The sequence below is a fragment of the Heteronotia binoei genome, chromosome 21 (assembly GCF_032191835.1).
Source record: "Heteronotia binoei isolate CCM8104 ecotype False Entrance Well chromosome 21, APGP_CSIRO_Hbin_v1, whole genome shotgun sequence".
Classification (NCBI taxonomy): Eukaryota; Metazoa; Chordata; class Lepidosauria; order Squamata; family Gekkonidae; genus Heteronotia; species Heteronotia binoei.
Genome location: NC_083243.1, coordinates 172,901,400 through 172,921,375, shown reverse-complemented (window position 1 = coordinate 172,921,375; position 19,976 = coordinate 172,901,400). Strand labels below are relative to the sequence as shown.

General features: G+C 44.0%; 1 protein-coding gene across 1 annotated transcript in view; it reads right to left on the bottom strand.

Annotated features, from left to right (window-relative positions):
* Positions 1-9,264: 9,264 nt before the first annotated feature.
* The window catches only part of RAB15 (RAB15, member RAS oncogene family), a 34,312-nt gene continuing 23,600 nt past the window's right edge, over positions 9,265-19,976 (bottom strand). The window contains exons 4-7 of the mRNA XM_060261851.1: positions 17,903-17,980; positions 16,636-16,725; positions 11,625-11,690; positions 9,265-9,697 (exon numbers count right to left, since the gene is read on the bottom strand). Of these exons, the coding sequence (XP_060117834.1) occupies positions 9,539-9,697; positions 11,625-11,690; positions 16,636-16,725; positions 17,903-17,980 (393 nt within the window). The 3' untranslated portion in view covers positions 9,265-9,538. The remainder of the gene's footprint in view (positions 9,698-11,624; positions 11,691-16,635; positions 16,726-17,902; positions 17,981-19,976) is intronic.

The following is a 19,976-nucleotide window of genomic DNA, read 5'->3' as shown; positions in this document are numbered from 1 at the left end:
AATTATTATTTTTATTTATAGTCTGCCTTTTTAACTGAGGTATAAGGCAGATTATGAGTATGATAAAAAAACTTTTAGTCAATCAGTAGGCAGTCTGCAAAAAGTAACATCAGGCAATCAGTGAGCGGACAAGATACAACATTTCCATTATCAGCAAAAATTCCTAGCAAGACAAAATGTCATTGAGCTGATAATATAAATCAAGAAACAAAACATATGCGCAGACCTGTGTTTCAGGCAACAAATGTTGGAAAGCCTTTATTTCTATATATACTTCAAATATATTAGAAGCAGGAAACCAGCCAGGGAGGCAGTGGGGGCCCTTGGATGACCATGGGGTAAAAGGATTACTGAAGGAGGATAGGGAAATGGCTGAGAAGCTGAATGCATTTTTTGCCTCCGTCTTCACTGTAGAAGATGAGAACTTTTTGCCTGCCCCAGAACCACTAATTTTGGAAGGGGTGTTGAAAGACCTGAGTCAAATTGAGGTGACAAAAGAGGAGGTCCTACAACTGATTGACGAATTAAAAACTAATAAGTCACCGGGTCGGGATGGCATACATCCGAGAGTTCTGAAAGAACTCAAAGTTGAAGTTGTGGATCTTCTAACAAAAATCTGTAATCTTTCATTGAAATCTGCCTCCGTTCCTGAGGACTGGAAGGTAGCAAATGTCACCCCCATCTTTAAAAAGGGTTCCAGAGGGGATCCGGGAAATTACAGGCCAGTCAGTCTGACTTCAATACCGGGAAAGTTGGTAGAAACCATTATCAAGGACAGAATGAGTAGGCACATTGATGAACACAAGTTATTGAGGAATACTCAGCATGGGTTCTGTAAGGGAAGATCTTGCCTCACTAACCTGTTACATTTCTTTGAGAGGGTGAACAAACATGTGGACAAAGGAGACCCGATAGATGTTGTTTACCTTGACTTCCAGAAAGCTTTTGATAAAATTCCTCATCAAAGGCTCCTTAGAAAGCTTGAGAGTCATGGAGTAAAAGGACAGGTCCTCTTGTGGATCAAAAACTGGCTGAGTAATAGGAAGCAGAGAGTGAGTATAAATGGGCAGTCTTCGCAGTGGAGGATGGTAAGCAGTGGGGTGCCACAGGGCTCGGTACTGGGTCCCATGCTCTTTAACTTGTTCATAAATGATTTAGAGTTGGGAGTGAGCAGTGAAGTGGCCAAGTTTGTGGATGACACTAAATTGTTCAGGGTGGTGAGAACCAGAGAGGATTGTGAGGCACTCCAAAGGGATCTGCACATTTTGGCAGCACAACTGGCAGCACTTAGGTGCGACTCCCCCTACTTGGTGTTCTCAGCTGAAGGGGCCACGTTGCGTCCAGATGTCACCTTCCTCCCCAAGGTGGTGTCTTCATTTAATCTCAATTCTGATATTCACTTGCCAGTCTACTTTCCCTCTCCAGCCAATGACTATGAGCGGGTGTTGCACGCCCTTGATGTTAAGAGGGCGCTCTCCTTTTACCTGCATCGTACGGGCCCTTCTAGGAAGGACGTTAGGTTGTTCGTGTCATATGCGGAGCCCTCTCTGGGGCAGCGCATTTCGTCTCAGCGTCTGTCCAAATGGATTACAGGGACAATTCGCTTGTGTTACCTTCTCCGGAAGCAGCCTCTCCCAGGTCCGCTCCGTGCCCACTCAACTAGAGCGGTAGCTACCTCTGAGGCTTTCATGAAGGGAGTTCCCCTGCAGGACATCTGTAGGGCAGCCACGTGGTCCTCGGCGCACATCTTCGTGACACACTACGCCCTGGACCTGCGACGCAGACAAGCTTCCTCGGTGGGCCGTGCAGTGTTGCAATCTGTTTCAGCGTGATGGACCGGCTGACCCCCCACCAGGTAGGCTTGAGCTTGCTAATCTCCCACAAGTGTGATGCACAGAGACCACGAAGAAGATAAACAGGTTTCCTACCTATAACTGATGATCTTCGAGTGGTCATCTGTGCAGTCACACTACCCGCCCACCTTCCCCGCTGCAGCCGGTCCCGCCGTGGGGCTGACGCGGCGGCCAGAAGGAACTGGCGGGATGTCCGCGGCCGTCCCGGTGGGCATGCGCAGTGGGGCGCCTGGGCATGCGCGCTGGGTCGGACCCGCGGAAATCCACAGCTTTGAAGTTTACCGATCGAGATCGGCGCAGGCACAAATTTTGCACAACGGGGGCAGGAATCAGGCCTGTGCCATTCCCCTAAGCACAGCAAACAAAGCGAATGGCCGTCTGGAGGGGCAATCTTGCTCCCACACTCGGAGCAGCGGCGAAAAAATCCCCACCTCCTTTCCATACGAGGGAGGAAAGCGGGAAACGAAGAGAGAGGGGGGGGGTTGTCCCTACCCCGAAGGGCGGGAAAAACGAAAGGAAGCCCGCTCTCTCCATAGAAATAAAGGAAAAAACCTATGCTATCTAAACTATCTAACTACTATACTAACTATATACAGCTAACTATACAAATCCGAAAAAGGACAAAGTTCACCGACCGTGGCAGAGAGATCAACCGATCAGCGCGGCGGTCAGAAGAGAACTGGCGGGATGTCCGCGGTCGTCCCGGTGGGCATGCGCAGTGGGGCGCCTGGGCATGCGCGCTGGGTCGGACCCGCGGAAATCCACAGCTTTGAAGTTTACCGATCGAGATCGGCGCAGGCGCCTAATCCCACAAGTGTGATGCACAGAGACCACGAAGAAGATCCAGAGAGGATTGTGAGGAACTCCAAAGGGATCTATTGAGGCTGGGTGAGTGGGCGTCATCGTGGCAGATGCAGTGCAATGTGGCCAAGTGCAAAGTAATGCACATTGGGGCCAAGAATCCCAGCTACAAATACAAGTTGATGGGGTGTGAACTGGCAGAGATTGACCAAGAGAGAGATCTTGGGGTCATGGTAGATAACTCACTGAAAATGTCAAGACAGTGCGCGTTTGCAATAAAAAAGGCCAACACCATGCTGGAAATTATTAGGAAGGGAATTGAAAACAAATCAGCCAGTATCATAATGCTCCTGTATAAATCGATGGTGCGGTCTCATTTGGAGTACTGTGTGCAGTTCTGGTTGCTGCACCTCAAAAAGGATATTATAACATTGAAGAAAGTCCAGAAAAGGGCAACTAGAATGATTAAAGGGCTAGAACACTTTCCCTATGAAGAAAGGTTGAAACGCTTGGGGCTCTTTAGCTTGGAGAAACGTCGACTGCGGGGTGACATGATAGAGGTTTACAAGATAATGCATGGGATGGAGAAGGTAGAGAAAGAAGTACTTTTCTCCCTTTCTCACAACACAAGAACTCATGGGCATTCGATGAAATTGCTGAGCAGACAGGTTAAAACGGATAAAAGGAGGTACTTCTTCACCCAAAGGGTGATTAACATGTGGAATTCACTGCCACAGGAGGTGGTGGCGGCCACAAGCATAGCCAAGAGGGAGTTAGATAAAAATATGGAGCAGAGGTCCATCAGTGGCTATTAGCCACAGTGTGTGTGTGTATATATATAATTTTTTTTTGGCCACTGTGTGACACAGAGTGTTGGACTGGATGGGCCGTTGGCCTGATCTAACATGGCTTCTCTTGTGTTCTTATGTTACTAAATAAAAGCCACCTCCTGACCTAAATGGAACCCATATACCAGGGCTTTGCTCCTTTGACAAGAATGTCCTGAACAGTTCTGTTTTTCACATTATAAAACAAAAGAGGTGGGGGGGGGCCCTTCCTAGTAACCTCTGGGTAGGGTCATTCCACAGCACAAGACGATACACATGAATGGGCAACTGCTGAGTTTTGTTTGCAGGGTGGCATCTTCAGAAGGCTTTGCTCAGATGAGTGGAGATGCTGCAGTGGAATATAGCAGGAGAGACAGCACTGGGGGTATGGGGTCCAGTGCCTTTAAATGCTTTGTGATAGCTAGCACCCTGAATTAAAGCCTGTAACTGATTGGTAACCAATGGAGGGTCTGCTGGTGGTAATTAGACTGCAGCATTCTGTACCAACAGTAGTCTGAGTTCTCTTTAAGGGCAGACCCATGTGGTGTCCAGCTTTAAGGTAACCATAATATGAACTTACGTGGTCAGGTCAGCAGAGTCAAGTTAGGGGATAGAATGCCTTTTTTGCGGTTGCATCAGCTTACTTCTCCAGCACCCAAACTGGGTCAGTTATCATGTCTAGGTTCTCAACCAAGTTATCTAGACCTCATCAAGAGCACCATATCCTTCAGGACTCTGGTTTTCCCAGCCAACATTGGTTTGGTTTCGTCAGGATTCCGTTTTAGCTTGTTTACCTGTAGCTATTTAACTACAGCTGTCAGACACTGGTTTAGAGTCTCTACATCACCAGGTGATTTAGAGAAACAGAGCTGCATGTCATCCTATTCCAAAGCCATGAATGATTTCTTCTAAGAGACTGAATAGCATGGGGGGAAAAGTTTAAGCCTTGTGGAACTGCACAAGGCAGATCCCACATACTAAAAAAAAACCCTTGTCCCCCAGCAGCAACATTCTGAGTCTTGCCACTGAGGAATGATTTGAACAATGTAAAACATCGATGTAGTGGTTAGAGTGCCAGTCTAGGATTTGGGAGACACAAGTTCAAATATTCTCTGCCGCAGATGTTCACTTGGTATGGAGGAGAGGAGGACAGTTGCTTTGGGTTTCTGTAATCCTGCTAGGTGGTTGATGGAGGGGAGGCTCACAGGCTCGGCCAGCTGCTTCAGACAGTTGTGGGGACATTGCTAAGGGGGCATAAATCAGCAGTGGGATGCTAGATTGGTCTCCTAATGGGTGCCAGCTGGGTTGTGAAGCTTAGTACAAATGTTACTTAAATGTCTGTGAAATATTTCTGCGGGATGCACATTCAGGTATGGACAAGATAGTTCATTTGATACAGTCTGTTGAAGAAGTCTGTAAAAGGCATCCAATAACAGTTATGTTTTGACCCTCTTTCTGGAACTAATGATACAATTAATCACTACCATGGTCTCGCTAAGACACTAATGATGATGGACTTGCATGTCACAGATAACACAAATGCTGTTTCAGAAAGCAGCAGATTCCTCATGAACCTTTAAGACAAAAAGAGCCATTGGCATTGACACCAAATCAGTCTCCCACAAAACAGCACACTTGCACTCATTCTAGCATTTTTGCGAATTGAACATTCAATCCCTCTGAATACAAATTGCTTTTTCATCGGTGCCGCTGTGGAATCAATGTGTAGCTGGAGCAAAGGGACACTTCTCATGATTGTACCTTTTCCTTGTATTAATAAATAAGTGCCTGCTGCATTGAGAATAAACATAGATCCCTGTTTATATATCATGATGTGACACTTTATTGGTCTTAAAGGAATAGATGAACTGACCCAAAGTTATCTAGCTGAATAGGTGTTTGCACCCTGGTCTCCCAAGTAACTAGTCCAGTGCTTTAACTATTACCTATTCCATGTGTAATTCATGTTTACATTTTTTTTTGTCAGTGCAGGAACACAGCAGATTCTTCCCACAATCATTTTATTGGCCAGCGAGGCATACACTGGTATAAGAATCATATCACAGTATTTTGAAAAGAAAAGAAATATGACTTCCAAATGCCACAGCGAAACAGCCACTTTCTCAACTCAACTCAACAACGAAAACCTAATGAGCATTCTGCTTCTCCTTGCTTACGAAGGAGCGTGCTGAATTATTAACAGACGGATCAGATTGCTAGTGAGCTCGAGCAACAACGCAGAGGATGTAACCAGAGTACAGCAATCAGAGATAATTTTCTAAGGAAGGAAAGAATGGAACAGAAGGGCATGTCTTAATGCTTCCAGTGCCTTAGCCACGCCATTCCAAGGACACAGAACACAAAACTGCCTATTCACAGCATCACCAGATTTTTCATTTGTTACATTGGTGACTACCTCTGTTTCTCAGGCTGAAGGTTTTTCCCCAACCAGGCTAGCACTCCCTTGAATCTAATGAACAGCAGAGGTCACAGGACATGGCTATTCTCTCATCTCAGCTCACGCTTCCCTTATGTAAGTTACTGCAGGGGCAGCCCAGGTTTTACCTTTCACTCCCAAGGAGATTTGCTTTTTGCCTGCAAGTTTGTTTTGCTTCTGTTTAGATAGATCATCTTTTTGTTACTGCTATGGATACTATTTTTCATTCTAACTGGTAATGTCAATCCTGTTTTATTATAGTTCTTTTAAATGATTTTAGCATAAACCTCCTCTAGAGTCTTTTGGCCAAGAATGCATCCTGAAACTGAAAGTATGTCAAATGAAACGATATTGGGTAACACTGGATGAAAACTTGCTGGATTGGGAATAGGAGAAGCAGGGTTTTTTGGACCAAATATCTAAAGGTCTGGCCTGCCTGTCTCAGCAATTCCTGGCCGGCTATCTTGGCTTCAAGGGAATGGACTTGCTCCTTGAGAGCTCAAAGCTCATTGCACCAAGGACATTTCTTTGACTTTAGGCCACCAAACAGATGTCATTCACACTCTTCCACTCCGGCTGGATTTCTACCTTCAATTCATATTTATCAAACTACAGATAGTATTCTACTCTTTCCCCTCACACAGCTGATTTACTTCCCTATCCTCTGCTGCTTTGCCACTGGGCTACGAGATTCTAGTGCAAGGAGTGTCCTCCTGCTCATTCTTTATATAGGCTAGTAGAGTGGCATTCTCTTCTGTACCACCCTCAGTGCTATAAAGGTTATCTGTAACAACTGTGATGTCCTGTTGTTTGAATTCACTGCGCTTCAGAGACGGGATTGGCAAAAGCCAAACCCCTTCAGCTTGCAGCAATCTCAGGCAGCTTCAGCAGAGGCTTCTGGGAAAATGATGCAGGCCAACTACTGGCCCAACTTCACCAACCCTCAAAATGGGCTAGCCATTTCAATGAAAAAACATACAGCAATCCAAAACCACTTTGAGAAGCTTTATTTAATAAAGATTTTGGTTTAAAATAATGAATTACAATGACAGGCCATACAAGGAACCCCAGTCAGAGTGCAAAGTTCACAAATTACAGACACAGCAGAGAAGTTGTAAATGTGGCTGGATCTCATGGTAAGTTATGTGCAACAGTTTCTGCTACAGACAGACAAGTTGCTATGCTATGATCCATCAGGGAGTATCTGAACATATCGTTCCCGTAACACTCACTCACTTTCCCTCCCAAACACTAGCTGGAAATCAAGCACTTTGTGGCCCCTGTAGAGAGCGCTACTCTCATGTACAGTGCACTGAGAAAATGGGCATTGATTAGGGAGGTATTTGCTCCCAGAAACAAACTGCTTAATCCCAGAATACAGTTCCCTGGATGCTCTTAGGACAATTCATTTTGCTCACTACTGAGAGCTAGAGGCTTTGTGAACCATCATCAACAGCCCCCAGAAAGAGCCACCACTGGGGCTAAGCAAGAAGACCAGTTCCCGCCACGAGTAAGCAAAGGAATCTGCTCCCTTTTTGTTGTGTGCTGTTTACTTGTGTTGAAGTCTGTTTTGTGCACGTTGGCGACAGCATCAGCAGCTCAGCTTCTATTATACTGGTGGAAAGGCAGCTATTATTCTTAGATCTCCGGCACAGCAAGTGGCACCAACATGATGCTGGATTGCGAGAGGCAATAATTAGCTGTGGCAAAAAGGAGTCACCGGTGGTCAAGTGTGTTATGTCATTTCCCACAGACCTGAAGTAAAGACTAGTTGGGTAGTCCCCAATGCAAAGGGGCTGTGTCCACGAGATCCCATTTGCCAGCAGCAGGTGCTGTGTGTAGAACTTCCCTGTTTCCTTTGTCTCACTGGCTTGATACCAATGCAAACCTGCTGAGCATGAGGAAAGAGGTCAAGAGAGGCAGAGCTTTAAGAGGACGTGCCTCTGAAATGGCATCTTATCTGAACTCCTCTCAGGAGGAAAAAGAAATCTGGATCAAATGCCACCAGTATTGTTTTCATTAGCTCTTCCCTCCCTTCTTTAATTTCCTCCCCTCAAACTTCATTAGTGCCAACAGGTCTTGAGAAAAAGTCAAGATGGAAGAAGAAAGGGGCAAAGGACTGTAGATTCATCTGCCATCTGGTGTTGGCTTGTGGTTAGAAAAAGGAAATCACATTAAGAGGCTGGTGCCACAAGAATCATTTTCTGTGGACTGAAAGACTCACCTTTAAGGCCCTTGTCAGAGATAACATTACTATGCAGAAGAAGGATTCCTGTACTGCTACCACATATTGCACTGTCCCCTAATTGTCCGCCAACCTTCCTAGATCAAAAACAGGGAGGACCATGGCCCATTTCTGGCACAAACTCAGGAAAGGAGTCTTATCATCCCTAAGGCATTGGCACATAGGGAGCAGCTACTCTGGAGCAGTCAGGCATATGGACCGGAATACCAGGGCATGCTGAGCATGTTAGGCCTCCACCAACAAGCAAGACAATGGCCAGAAGAGAGGAGGATGCCCGTGCAATATGCATGCAGCTAGGCTACGGTTATAGTTTGTTCTGATTGAACCATGTCAGAAGCACATAGCTTTAAAAACTCTGGGATCTTCTGGGTCAAGTCTCAAGAGGCTGCAGAGAATATTCTAAAAGGATCCCATAACTTCTCAAAAAACAGATATTGAGAGAGAGAGAGAAAAGAGAGAGTTTGATGTACCCAATGTCTATTTTTATATCAGGGCTTTAGTGAGAAATGAACATATGAGGCTGCCTTCTACTGAATCAGACCCTTGGTCCATCGAAGTCAGTATTGTCTACTCAGACTGGCAGCGGCTCTCCAGGGTCTCAAGCTGAATTGTAGCCCTGAATTTCATTGTACATCCTATTCACAGTGGGGCTAGCTCTTATATTTAGCAGGGGGAAATCTGGCACTTTGGAATAAGCCCTCCCCCCTTTTTATGGGAAAAGAGATAGTAAACTCTGGGCAGCCAAGTATGAACCAGATACAGTTACTGCCTTTGAGACAGTCATAAAGCCCTATCACTAGTTGCTCAGGACCTGCCCAGAATGCTGCACAATGTTGCACAAACATTAAGTCAGATACTGAAATGGCAAAGTACGTTGGGGAAAGACTTAATAAGCCATCTGCAGTCCTGCTATAGAAGGTGCATTAGCAAATGATCTGCGTGGACAATAGTTAGCATTTTCCTCATAGAGAGCCCAGTTCGGAGAGGTCAGGTTGGGCCGTGTGCTGCCACAGAACCAAAAGGCTCTCCTTGCCCAGTTTGAAAAGGCATAGCTGCAGATCACCTGGAGTCTTAAAGACTTTTGAATGGATCTCAATTATCCACAGCCTTTCCATGCAGATGGCAGGGTGACGTTCTGCATATTGTGAGCCATCTGAAGAAATTTGGATCCAGGGAGTTTTGAGGACAACAGAAATCACCAAAGAGAAACATCGGGGAATCCAGAGAGGATCCAGCAGGGCAGATGGCAAGCAGGCAGGCAACCAAAAACTAGAAGGATGGAGCACAGCAAGCCAATCCTCTCTAGGTGGCAGCCTTTCTACCTGCACTGGGGGGGTTAGAGAGAGAACACGTGCAGACACGCACGGGGAGGCCTTCAGCACCAACACGTCTTGGGAGAATGCTCTGTACCATCTGGCTTGCTTGCTGCCTCTTCCAGCTCAACTAGGTTCAGTTCATCAGGTGCATATGCGCGGAGTCCATCCAGCTCCTTCTTATGGGCCTGCAGAACCAGCTCTGTCAGACGAGTGAAAGACTACGGAAGGAAACAGAAGGCAGAGGGACAGCTGTACCTCCTGCAGTGTACACAACTGTTGATGCTTAGGTTTACATCACTCTTGCAAAGAAGTCTACAATATGTGCCTATCTATGCACCTGTTTTAGACATTTCTGGCATAGTGAAAGCTTTAAAAAAATATTAAAAACAAATGTCCATTGTAGTATGCATGCCTGGTTGTCTGGAGACAGTTTTTATTTACTGCAGACAAAGATCTATTTACAATTGTGGTTTACATGGCACCTTCACCATGGTCTAATTACGCTATTTGCATTATAGAAAGCACCTCTAGGCCAGGATACTTCAAGAACATTCTCTACTGTTCTTGTGACTGTTTTAACTTCCTAAATTTATTTTTTTTCCCCAGTGTGGTGGTTCAGGAAAAAAACAGGCTGCAGATTCCCCCTCAGCCATGTTACATAAGCAGCAGGTGAGTATCATTAATTCTATTTATATTTCTCTAGCTTTCTCTGTACATGATCCAAAATCAAATACTTTGTTAGTTCCATTGACTTCAACGGGAGAATTAAACATCCTTAGCTCTCTCTATTGAAATCAACTGCTGAATCATGCACTACTTATGTTAACTGCTAATATTAAAACACACATTTTTAAAAAAAAAAAAATCACCTCTTAAAAAAAACTTTCAGCCTTGACATTTCAAAATCAAAATGTGCATGGTGAGAGGCTGAGGTGGTTTTGGCAACTTTGGTAGATTAAAAAAACTCACCTCTTTGCAATATATTAACTTTGCCTCCCGCCTCGCCCCCCTTCCCCAAAAGTAGAGTAATTTGTCGCTAGAAATCATAGGAGAGATCTTCCAGTACATTCTTTTGCTCACATCTCAGATTATTGTACAAAGATAGTATTGGATCTAGTATAATTTTTTGTTACTTGCCTCCTCTCATAGCAGACCCATGGAACTCCTAAGCATTCTATCCCCCAGAAGCAGAATTTGCTGGGCATTTCTGGCTGCAGAGGAAACTGAGGAAGCCCTAATTCTTTCTGTCAGCAGAAATTTTGCACAGGATCCAACCCATGGTGTCTGCCTCACATTGCCATGTACACTCCCTTTAGATTTCTTCATGCCCCCATTTACAACAGGGACTGGCGGCAGCAAACACATCTTGTAGCCAACTGCAGTGGTTGCCAGCATGCCTCCATACCTAATACAAACTACTTTTAAGGCCCTAAATGGCTTGAGTCCAAGATACCTCAATAGACCACCTCTATGCAAACTCATGCACCAAGGTTGGCAAAGGGACACTTATCATGGGTCCTGTTGGAATAATCCTATTGGTGGGAACCTGCAGAAAGATTTCCTCAGCAGTTATCCCTGCTCTTCTGAACTCCCTTCTCCCTGCACAGCACATGGTTCCTTCTTCAGAGGCTTTCCAGCATTAACTGAAAACTCCCTTATTCTGAAAGGCTTTTTAAAAGTTAAAATTGCTCCCTGGTGCTTTTATGTTTTAATTGCTACTATCTATAATTTTAATATTGTAAACTGCCTTGTGTGTTTATTCTTAAAAAGAAAGCCAAGGTTTATATATTCTAACTAATCAAACAGCTATTGGTAAGGACTCCTAGGAGAATTATGATTTCAGTTTTAATTTTTATAGTAGAAAACTTTATAGCTATAAAACTTGGACATGTCTGGCCTGTGTTTGGTGAACACCCAAAATACTGCAAACAGGAGTTCCACTGATCAAGGCAGGAACTTTGGTCTCTCCATAAATCTTTGCCATTTCCCCATGACTATCCGAACCAGAACTGAAATAAGCAAATTGTACATGTTTGCCTAATTAATTCAGGTTGCAGCATCAGGCCTTCTATTTAAACAAAAGAAAACTAATATGCGCACCCCAGCCTACATCTTACAGAAAATATACATATCCGAGGTCCTTACCTCTTTGATATTTAAATTGGTGCAGGCACTTGTTTCATAGAAATCCATGCCATATTCCTTAGCCAGCTGGAAGACAGAAGCATTTACAGGTTTCTGCACATAAAGACACTGAATACTCATATATTGCTCGAAATTCTTCCAACTTACTTGCCCTTCTTCTTTTCCCATTGTTGATATAATACACAGCTGCTTTTCATTTTAAAACTTGCAGTTCAAATGCAGTCTAGAAATCCAGAAGCTTAATTTAATTTAATTTTTTTATTTATACCCCGCCCTATCCCACAAGTGCAAGTTTGATTGAAATCATCAGGTATGTGAGGAATATTTAAACATATGCCATGGGTGGTGTTTGACTCTTAATTACTATGAAATGAAAGTTTGGGTACCCTATATCAACACCAGTGTATAACTAGAGATGGGAAAATGGTGGTTTGTATTGGTTCATGGTTCGTTTGATTGCCTGAACTGGTGCTTCATTTTGTGATTTGTATGGTTGGCCGAACCAGTTCCTGGTTTGTTTGGCTGGGAGGTATAAAACTCATTAGGAATCTTCAGCAGGCGCTCCTCTACCTGCCCTCCAAGTTTGGCAAAGAGGGGATTTGGAATATCCAAGTTATAGCACCCCCCCCCCGCCCAAGCAGATGCCCCCAGGAAAGCTCAGCTCTCACAACTAAGTCTTCTCTGTGCCACAAAGTGAAAGCAGTGGAGTCTGGGTGTCTGCTCCCATACAGCAGAATGGGAGTTTTGTGATTGGCTCCCAGAGCTGCCAATCAAGCTATGGACAACTGCAATGGGTGTTTCCAGGGCTCCCAGAAGTCCACCCCCAGTGTTGCCTAGGAATTGACTGGATCAGCTTTAGGCTGTCTGAGAAAATGAACACAAAAACAAACCAAATAAACCAAGGGGGGAAAAGGCAGTTAGTTTTCCAATTTGGGCATGACGCAAGCAAACAAACCAATTCAAAATAAATAACAAATAAACCAGATTTGTGTATGAATCACAAATCAGTTCATGCCCATCCCTAGTATAAGCTGATACAAAAATATGCGATGTTGATTCATTGTTTCCTCTTCTGTGAAACAAACCACTTTTAACGACACCCAAAAATCTTCATCTGACTCATCAAGAGTTTTTGTTGGTAAGCTTGACTGTGCTATCATAATTTATTATTTAGTACTTTAGTATTTATTATTTTTGTCCTGCCCTTGCTTCAAGGAGCTCAAGGTAGCATACTTTATTCTCTCTTCCGTTTTATCCTCATAACTACCAGGTGAAGTAGATTAGGCTGAAAAAGAGTGGCTGGCCCAAGTATTCAGCAAACTTTACCGTAAAGTAAAACTTTGAATCTGGGTCTCCCAGACTCCTGTCCAACACTCTATGCACCACACTTTGCTGGCTCTATCATAAGGAAAGAACGTTAGGAGGCTGCAGGTCAGATACCCTAGGAATAGGGTACCTTTTCCACACCTCCAATCTGTCCACAGACAATAAAGGCAGCTTGTTCCTTAATATCATCCCTTGCTCAGTGTCTGCAAATGAGTGAGCAATGATGAAGACTAGAAAAAAATAGGCTGTGGAGCAATGCCCTAATACCACCAGTTTTAATAAGTACCAACAGCAGCTACTTCACTCATCTCTCAGTGCTCCAAGCTTAGATAACTGGTGGACTAAGGTCCAGATCCAGACCTTAATTCCACCTTCTTTACGTAGCCTAGCCACACTGCAAAACAGAACTTTGTGAGTGACGGAAGGAAGACTGGATTTCAGATCCCAGTTAAACTTTGGAAAAGTTTGGAAAAGTTTAACTGCTTTCCACTGTATAACTTTCTACGGCACTTTCTACACTAGCCATTTAATCTTCTCTTAGTGCACATTTCAAAGTGACCTCCTACATTAACTAGCACCTTCAGTTCTGCCTTGCTTTGCAGTTTCTTGTAGCTTCCACATTCATTTTGTGCAACTAGAACTCACCCCGATTTCAGCTTCCTTTCTCCCCACAGTTTCCAAAACTTCTTTTGGGGTAGACCTTTTGCCAGCTCCGTGTTTGATCTGGGTGTCTTTTTAGAAGTAGAATGTATCTGGCGGATCTTCAAGGCCAACCCATTGCACTCCCCTGTAATATCCTCTCTCTCTTTAGGTTTATGCTCCCTCCCCATTCTGTTTTCTTTCCCTCCTTCTCCAAAGACAAAAGAGAAAGATGTGTCCTCCTGGAGAGGCAAACTTTAAAATAGCTGGAGAGACCATGAGAACAAATCAGTAAATATAAAAGACTGGAGAATATAAAAGACTAGAGTCAGATGAAGATTTGTGGGTTTCGTTAAAAGTGGTTTGTTTCACAGAAGAGGAAACAATGAATTAACATCGCGTATTTTTGTATCAGTTTATACTAGGGATGGTAGCAGAGGATGGTTTCGATCCATCGACCTCTGGGTTATGGGCCCAGCACGCTTCCGCTGCACCACCCTCCCTGCATCACTGTGGGTGAATCAGTTCTGAAGACAGTCCAGCAGTTCAGCTACCTGGGGTGCATCATCTCCTCAGATGCTAAGATCGACAAGGAGATCGACAACAGGCTGGCAAAGGCAAACCGTGCCTTTGGCCGACTGCACAAAAGAGTGTGGAGCAACAAGCATCTGAAAAAAGGCACAAAGATCAATGTTTACAAAGCGGTTGTGATGACAACCCTCATCTACGGCTCCGAATCGTGGGTTTTATACCGTCATCACCTGCGACTCCTTGAGCGCTTTCATCAGCGCTGCCTTCACACCATCCTCAACATCCACTGGAGTGACTTTGTGACCAACACTGAAGTTCTCAAGCGGGCAGAGGTTACCAGCATCGAGGCACTGCTGTTGAAGACGCAGCTGCGCTGGGCAGGGCATATTTCTAGGATGGAAAACCACCGCCTTCCCAAGATTGCCCTGTATGGCGAACTCTCCACCGGCCATCGAAATAGAGGGGCACCAAAGAAGAGGTACAAGGACTCCTTGAAGAAATCCCTTGGCACCTGTCGCATCAACCATCACCAGTGGTCTGACCTAGCCTCAGATCGCAAAGCATGGAGGCACACCATCCACCAGGCTGTCTCTTCTTTTGAGAACGCACGCATAGCTGGTCTTGAGGACAAAAGAAGATTGAGGAAGAATCGCACTGCTACAGCACCAACCCTAAATCAGACTTTTCGCTGCAGCCACTGTGGCCGGACCTGCCTGTCCCGCATTGGTCTTGTCAGCCACCAGCGAGCCTGCAGCAGACGTGGACTATTGCACCCTTCTTAAATCTTCGTTCGCGAAGCCAAGCCGAGAGAGAGAGAGAGATATTAGGGATGGGCATGAACTGATTTGTGATTCATTCTCAAATCTTTTTACAGAATCATGGAGGAGGGGAGAGCTGAAAGATGCTTTCTCAGGGCATCAGTGAGGATTCCTGCTTTGGTTTCTCTTAAAGATACATTGTCCTATTCTGTCTTCTCATGCCCTGTCAGAGGAAAACACCATCAGTGTTCAACCTGGATCCTCTTCAGCTCTCCCCTCCCTCATTAATAGTTTTATTGATGGGTTTTCTTCCAGCTTCTCTTTCTATAGTCTTGGCTTTCTATTTGCTGCCACAGCAGCAGGAACTTTCCATCCAGACTAGCCAGCTGCAGATCTCTCACCATGGGGTGGAAATACAGAAAGCGAAGTTCTCAGAGAGTGATCCAAATCAAAGGCATAATGACTTCACTACTGAGATACCGTGGACTAAAAACAGAATATGGAAAGACCCAAGGTCAGATTCTGATCTAGTTCTCACTAACAGCTCATTAAGTTGCAGTCTTGGTTTTCTACCATGCCACTTCAGACTGCAGATTGCATGAATAAATGCTTCTTCATACCACTCCTCTCCCACAGATCACTGTACCATATAAAACCATACTGGAAGAAGCTTAGGCTAGAACCATTCTGTTGCATTTTAAAGCATTTTGCAGTGGCCTTAGTGCTTTATGGTAGAAGCAATACTTCTGGCATGAAGGAATGCAAACAATTTTATTGACAGTTCTGTAACATACTATGATTCATGAATACACTATCATTCAGTAATACGCTTTCTTCAAGTAGAAACCAGTGCTGCATTACAATCTCAAGCACTATGGAGGTAGCTAATCTGAAAGATACACTAAGAGAACAGTGATAGAGCTTCTGAAGTCTGGTGGACCTCCTGAAGGCACGTGGCTTATGGCCACTCTGACACAGTGCTGGACTAGACAGGCCATTGGTCTGATCCAACATGGCTTTGTTTATGTTCTTAAACCAATCCTAAAAAGGTCTACTCAGAGGTAAGTCCTATTTCATTTAATGGGGGTTACTCCCGTGGCGCAGAGTGGTAAAGCTGCAGAACTGCAGTCGGAGCCCTCTGCTCATGACCTGAGTTCAACCCCAGTGGAAGCTGGTTCAGGTAGCTGGCTTGAGGTTGACTCAGCCTTCCATCCTTCCGAGGTCGGTAAAATGAGTGCCCAGCTTGCTGGGGGGAAAGTGTAGATGACTGGGGAAGGCAATGGCAAACCACCCCGTAAAAAGTCTGCCGTGAAAATGTTGTGAAAGCAACGTCACCCCAGAGTGAGAAACGACTGGTGCTTGCACAGGGGACTACCTTTACTCCTGTAAAGGTGCTCCTGGGTTGCAGTTTGGATATTTTAGATTACACCAGTTTAATTTTTTTTTGTAATTGACCCTCCTGTTCGTTTTTTTTTAAAATGTGTGTGTGTGAGCATGGAGGAGTGACATTTAGTTCCCAGGTAAGCACTGAAGTACTCCAGCTGCTTCTGACATTCTCACAACATCATCTGCCCAACATCCAGTTTTCTCCATGGAGAGTTTTTTTTTTTTTTTTTTTAATACAGAGAAACGTTCAGTTAGGGGGAACCTCCACTTTTCTGGAGTGGCGCAGTAAAAAAAAATCAGGTTCTATCACTGCATTTTATGTTGCAGATAGGATTGATGGATGACAATTATGGCCTATTCAAGGAATTTACCTGGAGGCCTTGCTCTCTGCCTACTTGCCTCTTCTCTTCCTCATCTGCTTTATTGCCAATGAGGATCTTCTGGACACCATCTGGAGCATACTGGAGAAAAGGAGAGAAACTTTATCTGTTCCCAGACCACACAGTTTCCAAGCAGCTACATGAAGCTCTGTCCAATTTTAGGATTGCCACATGCTTACATGGGACAGGATTCATGTGTCTTTAACAGCTGCACAGGAAGGAGAACAATTTTCACACAACTGCAACACAACCAAAGGCAAAGCTCTACCTTCTGATATTCTTCATCTTCCATAGCTATGTAACTACAGCCGATGATACCTGGTCATTAGAAAGCCAGCCCCCAAATCACAAACATAACCTCAGCAATTTCTCCAGGTTTGGCCCGTATCATCTTCTCCATTTCAGACATGTATATTTCCTACTCATTTTCCCTGTAAACTCAATGCAGAGATAATGCAAGACTCTATATCCAGCCACAGCAGGATGTAAGGAACTACCTGTACAATTTCCCAATATTCTGAAAGCACCTTATATGTGCAAGAGCACAAAGGTACCAACTGAAGGCCTATTCCCATTAGCCACTTATGTCAGGAACAACTGCCCAAGAAACAGATATAGAATAAATCTGTTTTTCCTAAGTAGTTACCTATGGAGATCTGTACCCTACCTGGCTTGCTGGCCTTTTGTAGGGCCTGTAATATGGAGCTGTTCCGCCAGGTCTTTGGATGAGGCAGCGGGCATCTATTCATTGATTGGTTGGCCTCCCCCCTACTGCTCTGCTGCAGTACTGCGCTACTGTGATGCTGTATTGCGGTACTATTTTGTGCTATGCCACCTTGCTGTCATGTCATCTTGCTGAATCGTTTTTGCTGCACTTTGATGAATGTTGTAATTGGCTTTATTATGATTTTATTGCGATTTTATTTCTATTTGCTGTACTCCACTCTGAGCCCCTAATGGGGGAATGGGAGGAATATTGAATAAACAAATAATAATAATTAAATATGATAAGAGTCTACCCAAGAGCAAATCCTTTAATTGGAAACGACGACACAGATGGGCCAAAACGATGTGGTGAAAAGAGCCTGACTGCATTTCCAGTCATCATGCCTAATCAAATGTATCTGGTTTCCTTTATGAACCAGGCTTACCAAGCTGAATGGCAGTGGAAAACCCTCATGTGTTTCTAGCGGGACAAAAATGACCATCTCTCATGCTCCCCAGCCACTGAGAAATAAGGAAGGCAACCTCCACTTACCTCATCCACATCACTGGCCCATTTCATTATATGCTGATAGGAACGCTCACTGCTAATGTCATACACCAAGAATATTCCCTGTGGAGAGAATGAGGTAAAGGAACTATAATGACGACCAGAAGCCATATGACCAAAGAGTGAACCATTTTTACCAACAACACCTCAAATAAATACTGTTATATGGTTTGCCCTATACAACTTCCTTCAAAAACGATACTGACAATTGTGAGCTGGACACTTGAGGATAATTCCTTTGTCCTTTACAGATATGATAAATGTTTCTAGTTAAACAAGTCTGGTACATTCTGGCTCCAACAAGTTTGTGAGCTCAGACAATGCCTCTTCCTCTGTATACGCCAAGCTAAATGAAGACTTATCAAATGTGACCTTGAGCCATTAAACGGAACAGATTTTCTTTTTCTTTTTTTTCAGTTGTGCTACGGTTTTCTTTCACGGCGATCTGCCACTACGATAAATAATGGAAAAATTAAGTAGCAAAAAAAGCAGCTAAGATTTTTGGGTTCTCTGCAGAAACATAGGTCATGTTCCTCAATTTATTTTAAAGAACGCTAAATCGTAGCAACAACAATCCTGTCACACCTGTGGAGGAGGGCATCTAATAGTAGGTTACAAGTGACCTGTAGACCAAATTTGCCCTGTAGACAGCAGCCCCTATAAAAGGACCTATTTTTTCTCTGCTGTATAAATCAGAGCACACATTGACAATTCACATGCTTTGGGGGTCAGCATACTGATTGTGACTACACAAGACAGACTTGCAGGATTATAATAGTAATACCACCTCTAAATCTTCTATTTGTTCATAAGTGACTTGGAATTAGGGTTGAGTAGCGATATGGCCAAGTTTGCAGATGATATCGAGTTATTTAGAGTGGTTAAGACAAAAAACAGATTGCAAAGAACTCCAAAAGGATCTCTTAAAATGCGGGGAATAGGCACTAAAATGGCAAATGAGATTCAATGTGAGCAACTGTAAAGTAATACCTATGATGTCTGTTGGGTCAAATAATCCCAACTTTATGTACACACTAATGGGATCTGAACTGGCAGCAACAGACCAAGAAAAGTAGCAGACAGCTCAGTGAAAATGTTAACCCAGTGTGCAACGGCTGTGAAAAAGGCAAATTCTATGCTAGCCATAATTAGAACAGGGATGGATAATAAAGTTGCTGCTATCATGTTGCCATTACATAAATCTATGGCAAGACCACACTTGGAATTTTGAATACAGTTCTAGTTACTGCACCTGAAAAAGGATATGATATTGTAGACTGTGAAAAGGTGCAGAAAAGAACAACCAAAATTATCAGAGGGCTGCAGTAGCTGCCCTACGAGGATTGGTTAAAACATGTAGTGCTGTATAACCTAGAAAGAAAACGAGTAAGGGGAGACATGAGAGAGGTTTACAGAACTATGCTTGGCATGGAGAGAGTGGACAAGGAGAAAATTTTATCCTTCTTCCATAATACTAGAACCTGGGGTCATTTACTGAAGCTGAAGAGTGGAAGATTCAGGACAGACAAGAGGAAGTATTTCTTCACACAACATATAGTCTGTAGAACTCACTGCCACAGGATGTGATTATGGCTGTCAACCTGGAAGGCTTTAAAAAAAGAGTGGGTTGGGGTTACTAACTATGATGGTTATCTACTCCCTCCTATACCAGAGGTAGTATGTCTCTTTAAATCAGTTGCTGCGGAGCACAGGCCGGATGAGGCTGTTGCAGTCCCCCAAAGGCAGCTGTTTGGCCACTGTGTGAACAGAACGCTGGACTAGATGAGCCTTTGGTCTGATCCAGTATGGTTCTTATGTTCATTTGACATTGGTCTCGATACATTTTGCCAATATTTTTGGCAGTGAAAGATGAAGATAGAGAAATGACACGTGAGCTTCATACTGGCGTGACATCTCCAACCAGCAACATGTCTTCCTTGGGTACCCAGTTCTTGGGTTCCATTCAATTTTTTTCTTCATTTTGATTCATAAGTATATCACAAGGAAGTCAAACAGTTTTAAGAAGATCAAAGTAAAGTCATGACACATATAGATGCAG